We start from the raw sequence: 21,061 nt of genomic DNA on the forward strand, positions 1-21,061 counted from the left end.
ATGGTTGGCGCAGGGACATGTGGCACGTGCGAGGGGTCAAGGCGCAGCCCGAGTGACGTCACCACGCGAGGATCGGCGCATCCGCCGCCAAGCGGTGGCAGCCCCGCACGCCACGTCAACCGCCATTCTTCAGCATGTGCAAGACACCCTGGCTGTTCCAATATCGACCAGAACAATTTCCCGTCGATTGGTTGCAGGAGGCCTGCACTCCCGGCGTCCGCTCAGAAGACTACCATTGACTCCACAGCATAGACGTGCACGCCTGGCATGGTGCCGGGCTAGAGCGACTTGGATGAGGGAATGGCGGAACGTCGTGTTCTCCGATGAGTCACGCTTCTGTTCTGTCAGTGATAGTCACCGCAGACGAGTGTGGCGTCGGCGTGGAGAAAGGTCAAATCCGGCAGTAACTGTGGAGCGCCCTACCGCTAGACAACGCGGCATCATGGTTTGGGGCGCTAATGCGTATGATTCCACGTCACCTCTAGTGCGTATTCAAGGCACGTTAAATGCCCACCGCTACGTGCAGCATGTGCTGCGGCCGGTGGCACTCCCGTACCTTCAGGGGCTGCCCAATGCTCTGTTTCAGCAGGATAATGCCCGCCCACACACTGCTCGCATCTCCCAACAGGCTCTACGAGGTGTACAGATGCTTCCGTGGCCAGCGTACTCTCCGGATCTCTCACCAATCGAACACGTGTGGGATCTCATTGGACGCCGTTTGCAAACTCTGCCCCAGCCTCGTACGGACGACCAACTGTGGCAAATGGTTGACAGAGAATGGAGAACCATCCCTCAGGACACCATCCGCACTCTTATTGACTCTGTACCTCGACGTGTTTCTGCGTGCATCGCCGCTCGCGGTGGTCCTACATCCTACTGAGTCGATGCCGTGCGCATTGAGTAACCTGCATATCGGTTTGAAATAAACATCAATTATTCGTCCGTGCCGTCTCTGTTTTTTCCCCAACTTTCATCTCTTTCGAACCACTCCTTCTTGGTGTTGCATTTGCTCTGTCAGTCAGTGCAATAGTCAATTTTTTTCTGAATCCGTAAAACGTGTTTCTTGCAGGGCCAGAATTTGGATTTTCTGCTTCGTGAGATCTGTTGTGAGATTGTATAGTTTTCCTGTTTGAATCAGTGTCTGAATGTTGAATGTGCCAATGTAAGTGTGTGTTTGCCTTGGAAATTTACCAGAGCACTCCGACTTGCTCTCTCGTAGAAGTCCAAGCTCCCAAGAATCCGAATGGTCGGTTACCACTTATGCGTGGGTGGATCGTCCACCTGGGGTAATGTTGTCTTTACTTACACGAGGCATGATTGCTTGTAATCAATCTTCTAGCTTTCGGTAGTGGTGTAAAACCAGGGATTGTTAGTTCCTGGAGCATGTTTACAGCCGTACCTCTGGTGAACTGACGCTGATTAGGCTACTTGCTGTTAAGTTGGACGCGAAGTGGATGTGAATCGGTTCTTCTACGCTCTCTGCAATTGGGTATATCCTCTTCTGTCGTCGAGGCCGTTGACCATTTTTCTCTTCAGCTCAGGTAATCCTAGAGTGTTTATTGGCGAAGTGTTACCCTTCACACCAGTCCTGCATATTTACAGGAGCGTTCCCTGTCAGCCACTGGGACGCGCCGTGTTGGAGTTGAGGTTTACCCTTCCCAGCGTCTCACGCGGGGTTGTGCTTAGCTCTTACTCAATTCAGAGCTAAAGCCCCACGCAAGCTAACCAGGTAATATTATTGTAATATGCTGCCCAGTATACAGAAGCCTCATATTTCCCGTCTTAAAAATGGCTGACGATACTGACAGGCTGTGTGACCTAGGCAACGCCGAGATAATAAGTAGAGTGCATATCTTTTTCGTGGTTTCCATGGGAGTAATGATAAAATAAAATGGCTGAAAGTTGGGGCAAATATTTTAGCCAAATTTAACGAGTGACTCTCTGCATAGTTTTATCGAAGGAACATATAAAGCAATTGACAGGATGGCTGACAATTACGGCATAAAATTAATAATAAATATGACCACAAATGTATTATTCAACGAAAGTAAATTCACTGGATAACACTACCACACATATAGCACTCAAAATAAAGCCTCAAATATTCTCTAGAAGGCACGAACGAAGCGTAGGTCTTCTGTATAAGTGGATATAAGGCGTAGCACCATTACACACGATCTCACCCCGTGGGCACGGTTTTTATTATTACTATTAAGTTGTTATTATTATTATTAACATTATGTCGTAACCATTGTTATTATTTATTTTTAGTGCCTTGTTCATTGGTGAATTTAGGGCTCCAGGCAGTCGCTTACACTTAACCCCATTTTGATTATAATGAAAAATGAAAGACTGAAATATTTAAATATTTAAAACTAAATAACTAGAATTAATGGAATTTAAATAAATTGCAAATTAAATTTATAATACTAAAGTCGATATAGTTTAAGTTACATTTAATATTGAAATTGAAGATCACATAATTAAAATTATCAGAGGACAGTATGAGAAACACTGAAAGCTTAAATAAAAAAGATCATTCTTTGAGGGAAAGTATAAACAAAATAATAAATCAATAAATAAAAATATGCAGTTCATGATCCTGAATCTCTCTCTTTCCTAGCTTTTATCCCAAAGTATGTTGTCCACTGTTTTGCTACATCTCCTCCATTTCCTCCTATTGCAGACATTTTCAGGTTTGAAACCAACGTCGTTACAATAATTGTAGTTTTGAAATGTGTTTCACCTTTCATCCGGTGCGCTTTCACATTCTTGATTTTACCAAGAGTGGTTTCTTGTGAAGAGGGATGAGATCTTTCGCCGTTTCGATGATCATAGTTTGAAATTTCTCCAAATTTTTTGCAGGTTATTCTTCCCATTCTTCTGTTATTTTGGAGTCTTTGATTGTGTGTAAATCAAATTTTGGGATCACCGGCGTGTTCCTGTAAAATTTTATTTTGTGTGTAAATTTCATTTTGATCCTGGGTAACTAATAACCCAAATCTCTATTAGCAAATCTGCGAACTTGCACGCCGTGAGTTTCTTTTTGATAATCGTACGAATTTTTCATATGATTAATTCGAAATTCTACTAAATGGTGGAGAAAACATCCTACTAATCATCAGACACACACTCGTTCAGGTTTCAAAAATCAGCCAGCTGTCCTCAGCAGTTAGTCTTGGCAAGCGACCTTAAATCTTGATAACGAGTTGGTTTATTTGACCTGAGCTGGCAGTAAAATCCATAATCTGGCATTGATCACCACAAATGATTTAATAATTTTATTTGTGCGGTGGACAGTGATAAAAATATGGGAGCTCTAACGGGCATTTAGGTGGCAAAAAAATGATAAAGTGAGGAATTTATTGTATGAGGAATATAAAACGGGTAGTTTTAAGCTAGCAATCTAAAAACCATCGGTAAAATGTGTAACTGCCGACGTTTATAAAGCTTCAGCCATTAGAGAGCATGATAGTATGGGGTGATTCGGACGTCAAAGCTGATATAGTAAGTACATAAATTCCGTTATTACAGAAACATATAAACTTGTGCTTCAAACAGGTGCAAATTCTATAACGTGAAAGACATATTATTACATTTAAGGGGAAAAAGGAACAACTCCAAAGTAATAACACGAAGGAAACGTTTTGCAAAAATCTATATAAATAAAGTTGTACGGGGTCCGCTGTCTGTAATTTCTTTTTTTTTTCCAATTTTTCAGATATTTGTCCGTTTTAGGTCAACTCAAGACCGAATCGGTGGTTTTTACTTTTCGTGTCTCTTTGTTTGTCTGTCTGTTTGTCTGTTCCACCATCACGTCGAAACGGCTGGATAGATCTCAACCAATCTTCATATTTAGAGTATACTCATCCCGGGGAAGGTTTCGATATGCATATCATTTTATAATCATTGAATAGACGGGGGTTTATAGGAAAACCAGAACGGTTTCCCTCCATTTTCTCTTATACTATTGATTTTCTGTAAGCTCCGTGGACAGTACGTGAAACGCCTCTTCATTATAAACAACTTTCGTTATGTTCATAATTTACCTTACTCTTCACATGTAGGAGAAATTTACTATTTTACTGCGTGTAACATGCTCTGCATTGAGTGACCGACAGACCGACAACGAACCTACAGGTTACCATGGCAACGTGTCTGACTGCTTGCCAGCAGGGAAGTAAGGTAATGCCATTTTCCTCATCATGCTTTAAAAATTCGTGGTTTTTCTGCTTTTTCCTCGGGTAAAAGTCAAGAGAGGCGTCAATCTGCCACTCTGCGGGATATTGGCGGAATATCGTTTGAGGTTATAACCGTCCTCGAATAGATTAAGTAATAACACCATTAGTCATCTTCTTATCTGTTTACCTAAGAATCACTGCGCCTAAATATCTCCTCTGTTACCACTTCCTTATATCCATAACTCACACCAGAATAATTTATTGAGGAGCATTTGATTTTCCAACACATTCACTTGGCATTTACGTATTTGTCGTTATCCGGCTGTCCTCAATTATAATCCATTTTCTATTAATTTCAACTTTCTTAACTGTATTATTTTCTTCTTTAATTACTCCGTATATACGCGAGTGCTAGAATCTACTGGATATATTCCCACCAAACCTTTTATTTACAATCCACCTGTCCATGGGTAGGTTTTAGGGCAAATATTGTTTCTAAATCCCTGAATTGACTGGGGGTTTATACGAAACGGAAACCCGATTTCGTACTCCCACAAAATATACACAACCAAACTTAATGAAAATCTACCTTCCTTAATGGAAATTAATTTCTAAACCTTTTTCCTCATGTACATCATTTCGATACGAGGATTAATAAGGGAGATATCATTAACGGACCGTATTTCGGTACAAGTCCCATCGGGTTTATAGGGAACCGAAATGGTGATTTTTACTTTTCCACAATATATACAGTACAAGACCAACCTGACTGGAAATCGACCAAACATGATGGAATTCAATCTCTAAAACTTTATTTTCATGTAAATTTTTTGGTCAGGAGGATTAATAAGGGAGATACCATGAATGGTCAGTTTTGCAGGTTATGTCCAGCGGACATAGCCCAAAAGGTGTTGTACGTGGAGTAGATTCCTTATCTATCTATATAAATAAAATCGTAACGATTGTGTGCCTGTACACTATTTTGGCCAAATTTTCGCACAGCTACCCGTTTAAGGTGTGATAATGACCATCTGCATATTTTTTGGTTTAGTTTCCTGAAAGTCCTAATTTTTGCCCTCCTCGCCCAAAATCCAGATTGCGGCATAATCTGCCAGACGAAAAAAAAAAATGAAATTGGCAAAATTATACGTTTTGGCCTGTAACGGACGGAAATCTTCCAAGATCTTTTAATTTTACACTTTTTATCCCCGAAGAATATAGAAATATGGAGGTAATTTTAATGATGGTGCACACCTTCGGAAAGTCCTATCACATAACGGATTGCACAATCTACGTTCAATTTGGAATGATCTACATGGTCTTATGACTTTTTGTCGTATCTGTATCCCTTTTACGTTTGATTTTTCTCTATTAATCGATTTGGACTTTTCACATGCATAACACATACTTTCATTCACTTATAGGAAATATAGAATCATCAAACTGTTCACGAAAATTGGACCACCCAGTAGCCACATGTAAGCCAAATGTTATGTATGTAGTTGTCACATAGTTATCCGAAAAGTAATGCAATGTGAGATAATCTTACAAAAACTTTACCCTGTTCAACGTTCCTAAGTCAACCTGACCCAGGAATAGATGAGGTATCATAGGACCAGCCATTTAGGCCACTAAATCCGGCGTCTTATGGTAGAATCCTTTGTCGATATGTCGTACGTTCAGCAGCTGTTAATCTGTAAATGAATGTCTGCAATATTGTAAACACGCATATACTTTCGTATGTCGATCTATATATATTCACTGATGTCGATTTGTAGCGATCGAGAAAGGGTGTTTCTGCTATTGTAATCAGTACTTCCCACATCGACATTGACTGGGAGTGGGAATGGGGTCCAACTCCTGTAGAACTGGTATTAGTAAGTAAGGCCTACCATTGTAATGAATAGTTCACTTCTCGTTTTGACTCGCAGAAGACAAGGGAGCATGCATTTTTGTTTAAAACTCCCCTACCCGATTGTGGTTGGCAGTAGGCAAGGGTGCCCGCCATTATAAGCAAATATCCTCATCTAAAATGTGACTGGCATTAGGCATAGTGGCCTGTTATTTGGATGGAAACTCACCAACTTGGTGTGACTGGCAGTAAGCTGGCTGGCAGTAGGAAAAGGGGCCTGACTTTATAATGAGAACAGCGCAACTCAATCTCGACTGATAGTGGGGTAGCTGCCTGCCATTATAATAAAAACTCCTCAGCTCTTATCTGTCTGGAAGTAGGAAAGGGAGGCTGCCATTTTAACGAAAACTCCCCAAATCGATAGTGACCGCGCAGTAAGCAATGGGGCCTGCAATTATAATGTAAACTTCCCATCTCGATTGTGAATGGCAGTAGGCATGTGAGCCTGACGTTATATCACCAATCCGTAACAAACACTTTACATTGGAAACAACGTGTGGGGACCTTCTCATGCTGTTTCTCGAATAACGATAAGAGACATGCAATTTTAAGACAATGTTATTTACTGCATGTACAGTATTTACTTCGATATTCGAATACAATGTAGAATACCGTAGCGAAGCAGGGGTACATCTGCTAGTAAGAAATCAAAATTCAAATCAGATACAGAATAATAGGATATTTTTCTTCAGTTGTACAATATCAATTGCAAAGGGACTTTGATAATGTTGTGAGTTGGACAGCAGACAATGTTATTGTGATGAAGGGGGTGAAAAAACCAGGTAGTAAATTTCAACACGAAGAAAATTCCTCCGAGTTTTCCTTACCGTGTTGATGAAGGGAAAGTACCTAATGCGAAGTACCAAGGCTCTAATATAAATACAAATCATCATCGTTTGTTAATATGATTGCAAATAAAGGTTACAGACATCTTCACATGGTAATAAATGTACTTAGGTTTAAGGACGTGAAGGAGAGGAGATATAAGTTAACCGTAAGACCCCCAATTATAGTATGGTTCCAGTGAATATGACCCTCAACAGGATTACATGCTTCGAGAACTGGAAAAGATCCTAAGTACAGCAACGCAGTTTGTTCTGAGTGATTTCTGAGAAAACAGCAATGCTACGAAAATGTTACAAATTTTGGTAAGGGAATACTTGAGGGTAAAGAGATGAACTGCTCGACTAAGCTGTACTTTCTGACCTTTGAGTGGAAAGATGGCGTGGAATTACACAAGTAGACGAATAAATTGGAATGCAGTTCATAAAAGTACTAATGATCATGACATTATGACAAAGTTGGATTCACGAAGTCAAATTTGCGTAGATATTTATAGGAAGAGTAATTAGTCCATTCAAAATTTTGCGAAAGGTCATATACGGTAAATATGGTAATTCTTCAAAATGTTTTCAGAAAAATCTATGCCACCTGGGCGATAGATCAAAGCGTAGATCAGTCCTGATTTATTTATTTATTTATTTATTTATTTATTTATTTATTTATTTATTTATTTATTTATTTATTTATTTATTTATTTATTTATTTACTTATTTATTTATTTATTTATTTATAGACCTATCTTCGTACATACTCCATGATTTAAAATTATGTCTTCCAAAACTCAGAACTACAAAAGAGATATAATATACGGTGCCCATACATACGTACATGCTTACATACAAGTATACAGAACCCTGCCAGGCGGCAACCTATTTACAGCACATTGGGTGTGCAGGATACACTCGCACGCTCGTGAACCGGAAGCCCAGAGCTATGAGTTGATGTGTTCCTCAGGTGCAGCTAAAAATGCGGAAAGCGTCACGCGTCATTATGTGACAGAGAAACACCGGCCGTAAGCGTGAAACATTGGTAAATTCAAAAATCCACGCTTGGTCGAATGGTTAGGTGAATTATTCTTACCATTTGTGAAGAGAAAAGTATGATAGGCTCTTGGGTTGGAAACCCCCAAAATGTGTGACTGACATCCAGTGCATAGGGCCGGAACACGGCAAATTAGCTAAGACGAACTTTATGGAGTAATGCCTGAAGATAACATACTGTAATTCAGCGACTTACCAGAAACTGCTAAGTTACGATAGACCGTTAAGAGAAAGTAGGTCCGTGAAACAAATCGAGGCGTCTGTTAGCCGAGGATTCACGCTGCGTCAGTAGAGGGGGTGGTGCCTCTAAAACCCTACGGTAGAGAAGCTTCCCGTGTTCAAGGTGCGTAACGCTAGTCGAGAAGTCGGAATTATTAACAAAGTGTGATTTGAAATTTTATTCAATTTCACTGCGATAGAGACTTTAATTTCTGAATTATCATGGGAAGAACAAATTACTAGGATATGTGTATTCTAAGAAGAGCTCGAATAGCCAGAGCAATAATTATCGTGAACATGAAACTAACTGTGCGAGTTAATAATTTGCTTCACACCAGGCAAATGCTGGGGCTGTACCTTAATTAAGGCCACGGCCGCTTCCTTCCAACTCCTAGGCCTTTCCTATCCCATCGTCGCCATAAGACCTATCTGTGTCGGTGCGACGTAAAGCCCCTAGAAAAATAAAAATTTGTTTGTGGGTAAACAGACTAATTTCACTCACTATAATTAAAGATTGGACAGAATTAATCCAATCGGACGAGTGAGTCTACCAAACTCTTACTGATAGTCTGCCAAAGCAGAATCCCGCAAGTTTCAAGTGCCGCGCGGTAATTGCGGACTGTAACATTCTGGCAGTACACGAACGTGATTCGGGAGTCGTTATTAACAGAACCGTTGTTTTGCGCCGCAGCGAAACTGCGTTCAGCACTTCAAGCAAAAACCTAAAACAGCATGATTACTGACATCAAGGTGGATCTCAAGACCTTCTCTGTTGTTATCACTAGCACTATAATGCACTAGACCACGAATGGTGGTCCATACGGAGCCAATATTCGGCACGACATGGGGACCAGATAAGTCTTTATTATTATTATTATTATTATTATTATTATTATTATTATTATTATTATTATTATTATTATTATTATTATTATTATTATTATTATTATTATTATTATTATTATTATTTGCTATGGGCTTTACGTCGCACCGACACAGAAAGGTCTTATGGCGACGATGGGATAGGAAAGGCCTAGGAGTTGGAAGGAAGCGGCCGTGGCCTTAATTAAGGTACAGCCCCAGCATTTGCCTGGTGTGAAAATGGGAAACCACGGAAAACCATTTTCAGGGCTGCCGATAGTGGGATTCGAACCTACTATCTCCCGGATGCAAGCTCACAGCCGCGCGCCTCTACGCGCACGGCCAACTCGCCCGGTATTATTATTATTATTATTATTATTATTATTATTATTATTATTATTATTATTATTATTATTATTCAGGAGACTAATATTTCCCATTCAGCTTTGTAACTATTGTATAGGCCCTACATCTTAGTTATTAACGCTGCATCACAGCGAGTTGTTTTGTTTTGTTAGCAGCAATGAGACCGCATTAATGCACTTCTTTCTTTATTTTAATTTATGGCTGGCCTAAGGGAGTGTAAATTATGTAAAGGTTGTGTAATCACGAGTGTTTAGTTGCCATGATATAACATATACCAACTTTTTATTTAACGAGGTCGTCTTTATGAATGGGACCTTACTGCCCTCCTGATAATCGAACTAGTAATCTGGGAGATAAGGGGCAACACGTAACGTTCCAGGTACCATCGCATGAGGAGGACACAGTTTCTCTATGTCTCAATGTGGAGAGTCCGAAGTTGCATCCACGGGGATCTGACAGCAGTGACGGATAGTTATGATATTCCTCTCTAGTGCGGAGGACCGAGTGAAGTCTAATGACACCATCCACGACTAAGTGGGGGAATGTGCTGAGGCCATACAATGTAACCTACAGAAAGTAATAATGCGGAATATGTGGATGAATATAGGCTGAAAATTATAGATATTTAGTGAAATATTGAAATAGATGTTATGAGTAATGTGAACCGTGCGTGTTATGAATACGGAAGTAACATGCCCGAGATTATATTAGCTGGGATCCCCAGAGAGAGTTGTAAGAGAAGAATTTGTATGGTTCACTAGTGTGCCAGTTATAGCTATTTGTTTCAGGAGCGCCTTGATGTCTTGAAGCTCACCGGCTACTCGAAGGGAAATAAACGCCACACTTCTCAGCTGGGTGGTGAAAGAAACATGGGACGCTAGGATACACCCTGTCTTATACTACTGTGTAGGGCTGCTGTAAACAAGTGACGGAACGGATTATCTTCACAGCATGACCACAGTGGCCACTCGTACACACTGAATGCCCGAAAGTCCTGAGGGATGATACATCAGGGTGCGGGTTCGAATCCCGTTCACTTCCAGTGGAGGAGCACTCTTGTATTTCTAGCCCTTTATTTCACGCTCGACTATAGTCTCTGTTATCATGTGTTATTTCTTCTGGGTGGTGTTATATCATACGTGTTTAGGTGCCGCGTACTTCGTTGCTTTGATCGGTTTGTTATTGTGTGCGTGTGTAGCTTCGCACATGTGGTCGTGGGTTCATTCCATTTGTGTGGCCTTGAGTGTTCATGGCGTAATTCAGTGATCTTCGAGGGGTGGGGGTAGTTGTGTCCTTTCTGGTGTCCATGTGTTGTATGTTTTGTGTAGTTTCGGAACCCGCGTAATTTGGGACAGTGTTAAATCGCTGCGGAAGCTGTCTTTCTCCTACGTAAAAAGACAGAAGTAAATGGTCCAGGAACCAAGTGCCGGTAAAACCAGATAAATTGAACGGAGAGATAGTATTAATAATCGTGAAGCAATTTTCGTTGTAGTAAAATATAAATTGCGATGGAAAGGAAGGTTGTAAAAGTGGGATATTTTCGTCAGTACCATATGGCTGATAACAAATTTGATCACTCCACGCCTTGAAATATCGTACCAAGTGATCAGAATAACTGACAACAATTATCTGAGAGGGGCGTGAGTCCCGATTGGCCTTATTTTCACATATGAAGTTGTTGGTTAAATTGTGTGTTATGATTGGAATGATTTTCATTACTTTTGGGCAGCAAAATAAATTCTAGTTTACTCGATATACTATAGTTACCATTCAATATCATCCATATATTATGTCCCATCCGATCCTGTCCATTATATTGATTTTTATTAGAGTGAACTTCCAGGGCCTATCCGGACAGTCCACGCCCAGAGGGAGCTAGCTAGGCACATTAAGGACAGGATTTAGGGTGCGACACATCCACACATCATTAATGACCTACGAAAGGTGATGCTAACGCTGATGCTGAATTAATTGATAACATAATTAAATATGTGAGAAATGACACAGAAATCGTTAATGTAGCAGTTGATTTTAAGTCACCACATATAAATTCGAAAGGGAGTGTGAATGACAGGAAGAAAGACAAACAAATGGTAAATAAGTTAATATAGCATGGAACTAACTAGAGGGAAGAAAACTCTCGACGTGGTGCTAGTAAAACCAGATAAATTGAACGGAGAGGTAGTATAAATTATCATGAAGCAGTTTTCGTTGTAGTTAAATATAAATTGCTCGTCGCCATAAGACCTCTCTGTGTCGGTGCGACGTAAAGCCCGTAGCAAAAAAAAAAAAAATATATATATATAAATTGCGATGGAAAGGAAGGTTGTAAAAGTGGGATTTTTCGTCAGTACCATATGGTTGCTAACAAAGGCATGAGGAAGTTTTAAAATGTATTTATGATCGGTGAAAAATGTTAACAGTCTGCGGGTTGGGTTTAAAGCAATTGTTGAGGAAAGTGATAGCAGGTGTGTATCTTTAAAGGTGGTAAGGAATGCTAAGTACCCACTATATTGTAGGAGAAGTCAAGAGACTAAGTAGGAGGTTCAGGCTGGAAGGAAATAGAATGAGGAATGATTGTGGAAGTAAGGAGAAGTTGAAGGAACATACCAAAAAATTAAACCAACTGAAGAAGTCGGTTAAAGATAACATTATGGCAAGCATAATTGGAAGTAATAGTCATTTTAGTGGAAAATGGAAGGAAATGTACCTAAATGCAAAAACGGGTTCGAGGAAGGACATTCCAGAATTCAGTAATGAACAAGGGACAGTGCATATTAGAATTTGAAGGAATCAGAAATATTATTTAAACAGTATGTAAAGGTTGAAACGAGGACAATATGAAGATAGAGGAAATGACTATTAACGAAGTGTTGACATTTACCTATGACAACAAATGCGTTCACAATAATATAAAAACCATGCAAACTAGAAAAGCTGCTGGAACTGGTAAGAGTTCAGGGGATATACTGAAGGTAATGTTTTTGCTATTGCAGTATATGTGCATAAAGAAAAGAGTGATGTACATAAAGCCGATAATTACAGGACATCAGTTTGCCATGTGTTGCATGTAAGCTTTAGGAAAGCGTTCTTTCTGAATATATTAGACATTTAAACCTAAGAATTTCATTTTGTCCGTATTGAACTGAGAAGGATGATAGAAAAAACCGTTTTAAGTTTTTCCTATTATATTAGACATGTTTGCAAAATTACAAATGGTTTGAGATAAAGCAGTTTGTGTTTTAGAAACATTATTCCACTGAAGCTCAACTTTTAGGTTTCCAGCAAGGTATGGCAAGCGTTTCAGATTCAGGAGGTCAAATGGACTGTATCTTTATTGACCTGTCCCTGATTTTTCCATAGGTTTGATCTTGGGAGGCTGCTGTAAAAATGCGTGCAATTGGATTAGACAACATCGCGACTAAATGGCCAAATATATTTATAGAAAATAGAACTCAGATAGTTCAAATAGGTTGAGAGCATTATCTGATCCTTTAATCATTAAGCGAGGAGTTCTTCTTATATATTCTTCTTACATATTATTATATATAAATGATATGAATAAAGAGCTGGAATCATAGATAAAGCTGTAATACTGTATTCAGTATTTTCAGCGAGTGCAAAAAGAACTCCACATTATCGTGAGATAAACAGGTGGTAAATGGTATAATAGTAAACGGGGTAAAATATCATAGTGTATTTTTCACCAAGAAAAACATTCCTCTCGGTTTTAATTACTGCGTTGACGGGGTGGAAGAACCTCATGGGGATCTATGCAACTACTTATTGGTTAATATAACTAAATACATTCTCATAAACGGGATCGTAAGTAATGATTACTGACCTTTTCATATTGTCATGGGGCAAATTAGGGGTTGTGGTAAGGATGTAAAAAAGAAATCATAGCAGTTTCTGTTAAGACCACAATTAGACTATGATTCACCGAGTGAGTGGCCGTGCGGTTAGGTTAGCGCAGCTGTGAGCTTGCATTCGGGAGATAGTAGGTTCGATCCCCACTATCGGCAGCCCAGAAGACGATTTTTCGTGGTTTTCCATTTTCGCACGAGACTAATGCTGGGGCTGTACCTTAATTAAGGCAACGGACGCTTCCTTCCCACTCGTAGCTCTGTCCTATCCCATCGTCGCTATAAGTCCTATCTGCGTCGGTGCAACGTAAAACAAATTGCAAAAAGAAGAAAGACTGTGATTCCAGTATATTGGACCCTCATCAGGATTACTTTATTCGAGAAGTGATAAAATCCAAACAAATACTGAACTATTTATTTTGGCTTATTGCTGCACTCCTAATTTCCCTGGTACACCTCTTCAGTGACTCCTGGGCCTCCTATGACGGTTGTTGTTGGAGCTTTTGAGGTCCAAACCAGCCTACAGACTGAGCATTCAACATACATACATACACACATACATACATACATACATACATACATACATACATACATACATAGCCAATAAAATATTAGTGTTACAGAAATGTTGCAAAGTATGGGTTGAAATGACTTGGGGGAAAGGATACGAGCTGGTCGACTAAGTGGTATGTTCTGAGCTGTCAGTGGCGAGATGATACTTGTGGACGAATAAGTTTCAGTTTCTTTTTAAGCAGAAAAGATCATAACATGAAGTTAAATCTGGAATTCAAGAATATGAATTGCGGAAAATATTCTTTTATAGGAAGAGGAGTTAGCGATTTGAATAATTTACCCAGGAAGATATTCGATAAGTTTCCAAATTCTTTGAAGTTTAAGGAAGGACTAGGTAAGCAGCAGATAGGGAATCTGCCAATCGCGCAACTGGCTTAAATGCAGATCAGTGGTGATTGAGTGATTGAGAAATCATACATAGAGATTCATATATACACTTAAGCCTTGGATCGTTCAGTCAGCAACCCCCTGTTGATTAATTATTTGCCTCCACAATACTCAATTTTTAACTAACACTGTGCCTCAGTTCCACAAGGCTTATCCTTACGTAATTAAAAACTGAGCCTATACATCGTCGTCCTGATATAATTTTACTTCTCTTACCCTTCATAGTCGAGTCCATTAATCACCTAGGTAACCTCTACCCATTTTTTGCCGCACATATCCTCACCTAATGGAAAATTCTAAATTCCCATAGAGGGAATTAGATATTTTTCACCAACAGAGCATGTCAAAAACATATCAGATGTAAGGCTTTTCAGGCGTTTGCTCTATTAACCAGCGTTTCGTCTTAAGTCTGACACTAGACTCGTCAGAGTGGGATGTGTCAGACCCTGCCCACTGCTAGGCGAGCAATAATTCCATTGTGGAGAATTATCTCCCATATGCAGTTATCGGACTGTGCCTCATAAATAGGCTTCTGATAAGCTCACCTGCATGCACCCAGCGTCAGTGGGTAGGGTCTGACACATTCCACTCTGACGAGTCTAGTGTCAGACTTAAGACGAAAAGCTGGTTAATAGAGCAAACGCCTGAAAAGCCTTACATCTGATATGTATCCTCACCTAGTAAGGTGGTTAGTACAAACACCATCATACAGCGTGTTCAGTACAAATCTAGCCGTTATTTCCTCATTTTGAGCACTCTCCTGCCAATGATCCCTCCTGATTGCACCAGGAGTCATTTCTTGCTATTTTCATATGAGTTACTTCTAACTTGTGAAGAAGGTATTTTGCCTCCATCCAGCTTCCACTCCCGTACAGCAAAGTCAGTCTGAACAAACTGTTGTAAAGATAGTTTCGCCCGAGTGTTCTTTCCCACCGAATGCATTAATAATCACGCCGAGCTCACTGCACCCTGATACAATTTCATTTAACATGCCACCATCTGGGGGGAAACGTACATTCTACATACTTAAAATCAGCTATGCCTTTCAGTTTCATATTTCCTACCTGGCCTTCAGACGTCTTAGGTTCCAACTCACTTGACTCCTAAAAAAAAAAATATTGAATAAGCAATACAAGTTTGTTTAACTACTTCTGATTTCATATTGGGTTCTTAACTTGATTTTATGAATTGTTTCAGCCTACAACTTGCACTATTGGGACCTAGCTGCTTCTTTCTGGGGCAATATCATGAGCATCGATTTGGCACTGACGTTCAGGTATGACTACGGTAATAATTAATGCACAGTGTATATTGGTGTGTTGTTAGAGTCTCTACTTTAGCTACTGTTATGTAAAGAACTTCCAATTATCGTGGTTTTCAAGCCGGTGGAGTCGAGTGTCAAATCTAATTCAAATGTAATATCGACAGGATGAAATTCAAGTAACAGAAGAATAAAAACGAACAGTACCAAAATTAAGTTATAGGTATTTTCTGTGCCCTGAGGAGGGAGAAAAAGGAGGAGGAAGTAGTTTCTGCAGCCGTAAGTAAGATAGGACAATCCAGGAGGGGATGGGATCATATAAGGTGGGTGGGATTAAAGTTCTGGTCATGGGGGATTCCATTGCTAGACATGTGGGGAAAGTGTGTGGAGGAAAGGGAACCAGTGCAAAGTGTTATCCTTGAATTAGGTTAAGGCAGATGTTGTGGAAATTAGGAGAGAAGAAGGAGGGAAATTTGAAGGTGGTAGTTTTTCACGTTGGTACCGGCAAGGTGCGGCAAGCAGTTATAAAGTACCAACATCGTTGGGTATTTGTGACATCTGGTAAATGCAGAACGGGTGAAATTTAAGAAAGCGGAGATTGATATCAGTTGAATATTGTATCAGAAGGATACTGACTAGAATGTGTTCGGCTATTTAAATGTGACTATGGAGTGAGTGTGTGGTAAACCGTGAATGAGATTTCTAGATCGTAATGTTTGGATAAGAGATAGGGATCTGCGCTCAGATGACCTTCAATTGAACTGTAGTGGTACGTGTAAGTTACGGAGTTTGTTTAGGAGGTTTATATGAAGGAGCATTCAGGAAAACGGGCTAAACTAGATAGCAGTGATAAAGGTACAGGGATCTGGAAGTTAAGTAGGAAAAACATAAAATGGTTAGTGATGAGCTGTAGAAGTATTGTAAAGGAATGAATGGAATTAATTTGATATGTACTTATTAGATTCTGTAATAGGAGTTTAATCATGGCTGAGAAATGATACAATGGGTGCAGTTGTCACGAGCTGGGTCACCTGAATTTCAATAAAAATAAATACTCGCTCATTTAACTCTCCATGAACAATATCTCTTGGGTGTCAGTCTTCAAACGTATAGCTTGAAGACAATAGTTGATAATTAATAGCAATAAGTAATGAGACTCTAGATACTCCAAGTGATGGAGTGAGAGAACACTAACCATTAAGCACACTCAAACTAGGAAACTAAAGATCATTAATAGGAATTTATGCAAGTAACATTTAAATTAACTATTTATTAGAATGATAAACGTGACGACGTATTTTCAAAAACTGAACATACGGAAGGAAAACGAAAATTGAATGAAATAAAATTTAATAAAAGAAACTGTTACGCAGAAACTTGCAGTAATTTAAGCCATTAGCTCACTATTTGTAAATTCTCGTATCTGGACATGTTCATGTGGGAGCTGTTGTTTGATGGTCCTCACGTACTGCCGCTGTCATCTCTCGTAGTAAGTACCAGTCCTTTTTCCAATTCGTGCATTGCCCACTTATTGGACAACGACTTTCCTGACCTTAACACTTCCTATAATACTCATTACATACTGTGGTACTGAGCCCTAATTTCATTATCTAACCCACATTGGTTTACGTTCATGCAGAGAATACACTTTTCTTCTTCCGTATTAGAGAAATGTACCGTAACTAAAGATATAACAAAATTATCTCGTGTTCCAGATAAGTCAAAACCGGTCTCTCGCTAACTTTATCTCTCGTCATTGTGATAGCCAGTTCTCAATGGAAGTAACTTTGAGTAGTGCTCTACTCAGATGTGAAGTGGACTTGTGACCTAAACGGAGAACCTCGCCTTGTTATCTTCCCTGTCCTCTCTCGTATTAGACGATAAGAAATACCTTCTTCTATTATCATGACCATCAGACGACAACACGTACAGACGCTAAGACCTCAGACAAACCGATGTTAAGATGTTATATTACGATATTAAGGTTTTGTCGCATTAAGATATTACGATGTTCCCGTATTAAGACTTTGTCGTTTAAGTATATAGGCTCTAGAATTTCCCTTCATCTCTCATATCACATGATCCAGTAAGATCTGATGTTCTATCCCTTCTTCCTTCCATCGCTGGGTTTCCATCATCTTGAATCGTAACGTTCATTCACATAGGTTGCAAGTTCGCGGGCTTTCTTGAGCGTCAGGGACACAGTTTCAAAAAGTGGGAGTTGACGAATTCTGTCTCTTCAGAATAGGGAGGGAACTATGTAACTCCCTAATCTTGTTCATGTCCTTTTCTTGGTAAAGGGCTAAAATTAGCATGGCGGGTCCGGTCGCCTGACCTCCGGCTACTGGAAATTTACTGCAAGCTATTGATGGGGGTGATGTTTTAATACATTACTTAAGATTTAACACGTTCAGATTTCATTATTGCCGTGATACAAGGAAATAAGGTCATAATATGAAAAAGATGACTAAGAACTCTTTATATACGCATTACAATTTAGAATGCCCTATCATAAATTAAATATGTACATCTTTGCAGTTGATTCCACAGTTTGATAATTTTATGTACGTGCTGTGTTGTCCATAACGTCACAATGTACTTACCGGATATTGTATTAGGAGTGGAATCATGGCTGAGAAATGATATCATGTGTGCAGAAATTTTCTCCTGGAACTGGAGTGTATATCATAGAGATACGTTAGGAATGAAGGAGGGGGTAATAATTCTGGTGAAAGAAGATTTTAGCTACGAAAAAGTTAAAGATGACAAACATGCTATTCTAGGTGTAAGACTCATCTCTAATGATAATAGTCAACTTGATGTTTTGATAGTGTACAGACATGGAAAGAGTGGCGAAGACGTTGATTCAGAATTATTTGGTAAGATAATCAGCTATGTGGGAAACGACACGGAAAGGAACGTTATTATAGCAGGAAATCCCAATTTGCCAAATGTACATTGGGAAGGTAATGCGAACGACAGGAAGAGACTATGGAGGAGGTGCAATTTGGAAAGAAATAGAGGTAGAAATGTTTGTGAAAGTAAGGATTAATTGAAGGAACTTATTAGGAAATTGAATCTAGCCATGAAGTCAGCTAAGGATAAAATAATGGGAAGCATAATTTTCAGTCATACAAATTTTAGTTAAAAATGCAAGGTTATTTTAAATCAGAAAAGGGCTAAAAGAAAGATATTCCGGGAATCAGGGGAATGTGTATGTGAGAGTCTACAGAAGACAGAAGTATTCAGTCAGCGGTAGGAAAAGATTGTTGGTTACAAGCATAATATCCAGGTAGAAGAAGTGGTTAATACTAAGTGTTGAAGAGGAACACGAACAATCCGAATCCTCAGACTACCCTTCAACTTCCGCTGAGCCTACCTACATTTCCGAACATCATTAAATACCTCGTCTGATACGTCGGGAAGAACTTACTGGTCTAATGAGGGATTTAGGTCTTTCCAAGCAACATGCTAAACTATTAGGTTTTAGATTACGAGAATGTAACTAATTAGCAAGAGATACCAAGATTTCAGAGTTCAGAAAATGAAATGATAAGCTGACTACTTATTTTGCAATGGAAATTTCTGTTCGTGCGTGGCAAAATGTGACCAGTCTGATGGATGAATTAGATATTGAATACAATCCAGAAGAATGGAAACTCTTCATCGATTCATCTAAATTAAGCTTAAAAGCAGTTTTATTACACAATGGCAATACAAAAACTTCCATTGCAGTGGCTCATTCAGTCGCTATAAAGGAAACAAAAAAAGTCACTAATTTTGAATTTAGTAAATTATAATGAAAATCGCTGGGAAATTTGTGGGGATTTTAAAGTAGTAGCTTTGTTGTTTGGATTACACGAAGGGTTTTTGAAGCTTTTTATGTTTGTGGGACAGTCGAGCAACAGCACAGCGTTATATGGTGAAGGACGGGCGTATCAGAAAAGGTTCTATTCTTGGTGAACATAATATTAAATATCCTCCACGAGTGCAACGGGAAAAAGTGCCTCTTCCGCCACTGCATATGAAACTAGGGCTGATTAAAAATTTAGTGATAGCTCTAAATAAGAGTGGAGAAGCCTTTCAATAGTTAAAGACTCTGTTACCTAAAATCAGTGATGATAAATTAAAGGAAGGAATATTTTTCTGTCCACAAATTTGAAAACTTTCGAAGCACAGCATTTTTGAAAGAACTTAACCCTAGGGATTTACAAGCATGGATTTTTTTTTGATATGTTGTCAAAGGATTTTTAGGGAATCCCAAGGATGCATTCGCATTTGGACTTCTTTCCTGAGAACTTGGGGGCTATAAGTGATGAGCCAGGAGAGCGATTTCACCAAGACAATGTAGCAACGGTATCAAAAAAGGTAGGATCCTCCGATTATGGACGATTATTTGTGGTTTTTACAAAGGGAAGATTACAGTTTACATAAGAGAAAAAGTAGTGTATTTTCTCTATTTTATTGCAGGAAGATTTTTTTATAAGTCTTAATAGCTTGTAAGTTGTAAATATATTCGTTCTATCCTATATAAACTACCCTTGAAAATTTTCATCCAAAAATAAGAACAAAGTAATTTAATAGATCAAAAATCCTGATTTATTCATTGTATCAAGTAAATTCTATAACACAAAAACGTGACGTGTTACGAACTTTACACTGTCATTTCCGTATTCAGCGCATGCAAATTGGTTAAGATCAGAATATTTTATTAATGTTATGGGAAAAGTTTCAAATTTGTTGAGTAGTGAAGTAGCATTAGCCTATTGTAATAAAGCCACTTTCCGGCGTTAATGTAGGAAAAAGTGCATTCATGCATTTTAGTAATATTCTTTATTTCAGAGGTCGAGGATTCAATGGTGGCAAGAGTAGAACAACTTTCTTACTGTATTCCTTATACGGCTGGGGCGGACCTCTGATCATCACACTGGTGACAGCGATCTTAGGTTTCTGGGTTACGCTTCCAAGAGATTTCTTGAAGCCAGATATTAATCTTGAACATTGTTGGTTTCACGGTAAGTAACAGATTATGCTCTAGTTGTAAATAGTATTTCATGAAGAGTCTGACTGTTTCTGTTTGTTTGTTTGTTTGTTTGTTTGTTTGTTTGTTTGTTTGTTTGTTTGTTTGTCGGCTGGTAGGATCCTCAAATAGCACATCAAAGGCAATACAGTTATACGGTTGACTGCGCTCTAATAAGGTTTACTGGGCAAGATATGGAATGAAGTAATTTTCCATTGCCTTCTGCACTTGGCAACAAATTGGTACTGCATAACTACTGGTCATATGACTAAAATCTTCCATGAAGCCCAGCCGCACTAGTCGTTCTCTCTATGTCATTACCTCGACTGCTTTTCTATTTCCACTGCCATGAATTATACCGAGACTTCCGCGGAAGCTACATTTTTCTGTGGCTTGTGTCTAGATACAGATGAAAAAATATTATATCTGTCAAAAAATAGCAACGGAATGTTTAAACAGAGTAAAGTATCTTGAAGACATGAAGTAATATTATATTTAGCCCGCTTGGTGGCCCTGCGTGTTAAGGCGTCAA

The 21,061-nt window shown here is 39.1% G+C and overlaps 1 protein-coding gene across 4 annotated transcripts in view; it reads left to right on the forward strand.

Annotated features, from left to right (window-relative positions):
- Positions 1-21,061, forward strand: part of LOC136877813 (probable G-protein coupled receptor Mth-like 1) — an 84,565-nt gene that overhangs the window by 17,009 nt on the left and 46,495 nt on the right. For 3 of the 4 annotated variants that reach the window (XM_068228541.1, XM_068228543.1, XM_068228544.1), the window contains 2 exons: positions 15,446-15,524; positions 20,352-20,524. In XM_068228541.1, the coding sequence (XP_068084642.1) occupies positions 15,446-15,524; positions 20,352-20,524 (252 nt within the window). The remainder of the gene's footprint in view (positions 1-15,445; positions 15,525-20,351; positions 20,525-21,061) is intronic. The other variant, XM_068228542.1, reaches the window with a different exon arrangement.

Source organism: Anabrus simplex, chromosome 7 (genome assembly GCF_040414725.1).
Source record: "Anabrus simplex isolate iqAnaSimp1 chromosome 7, ASM4041472v1, whole genome shotgun sequence".
Lineage (NCBI taxonomy): Eukaryota > Metazoa > Arthropoda > Insecta > Orthoptera > Tettigoniidae > Anabrus > Anabrus simplex.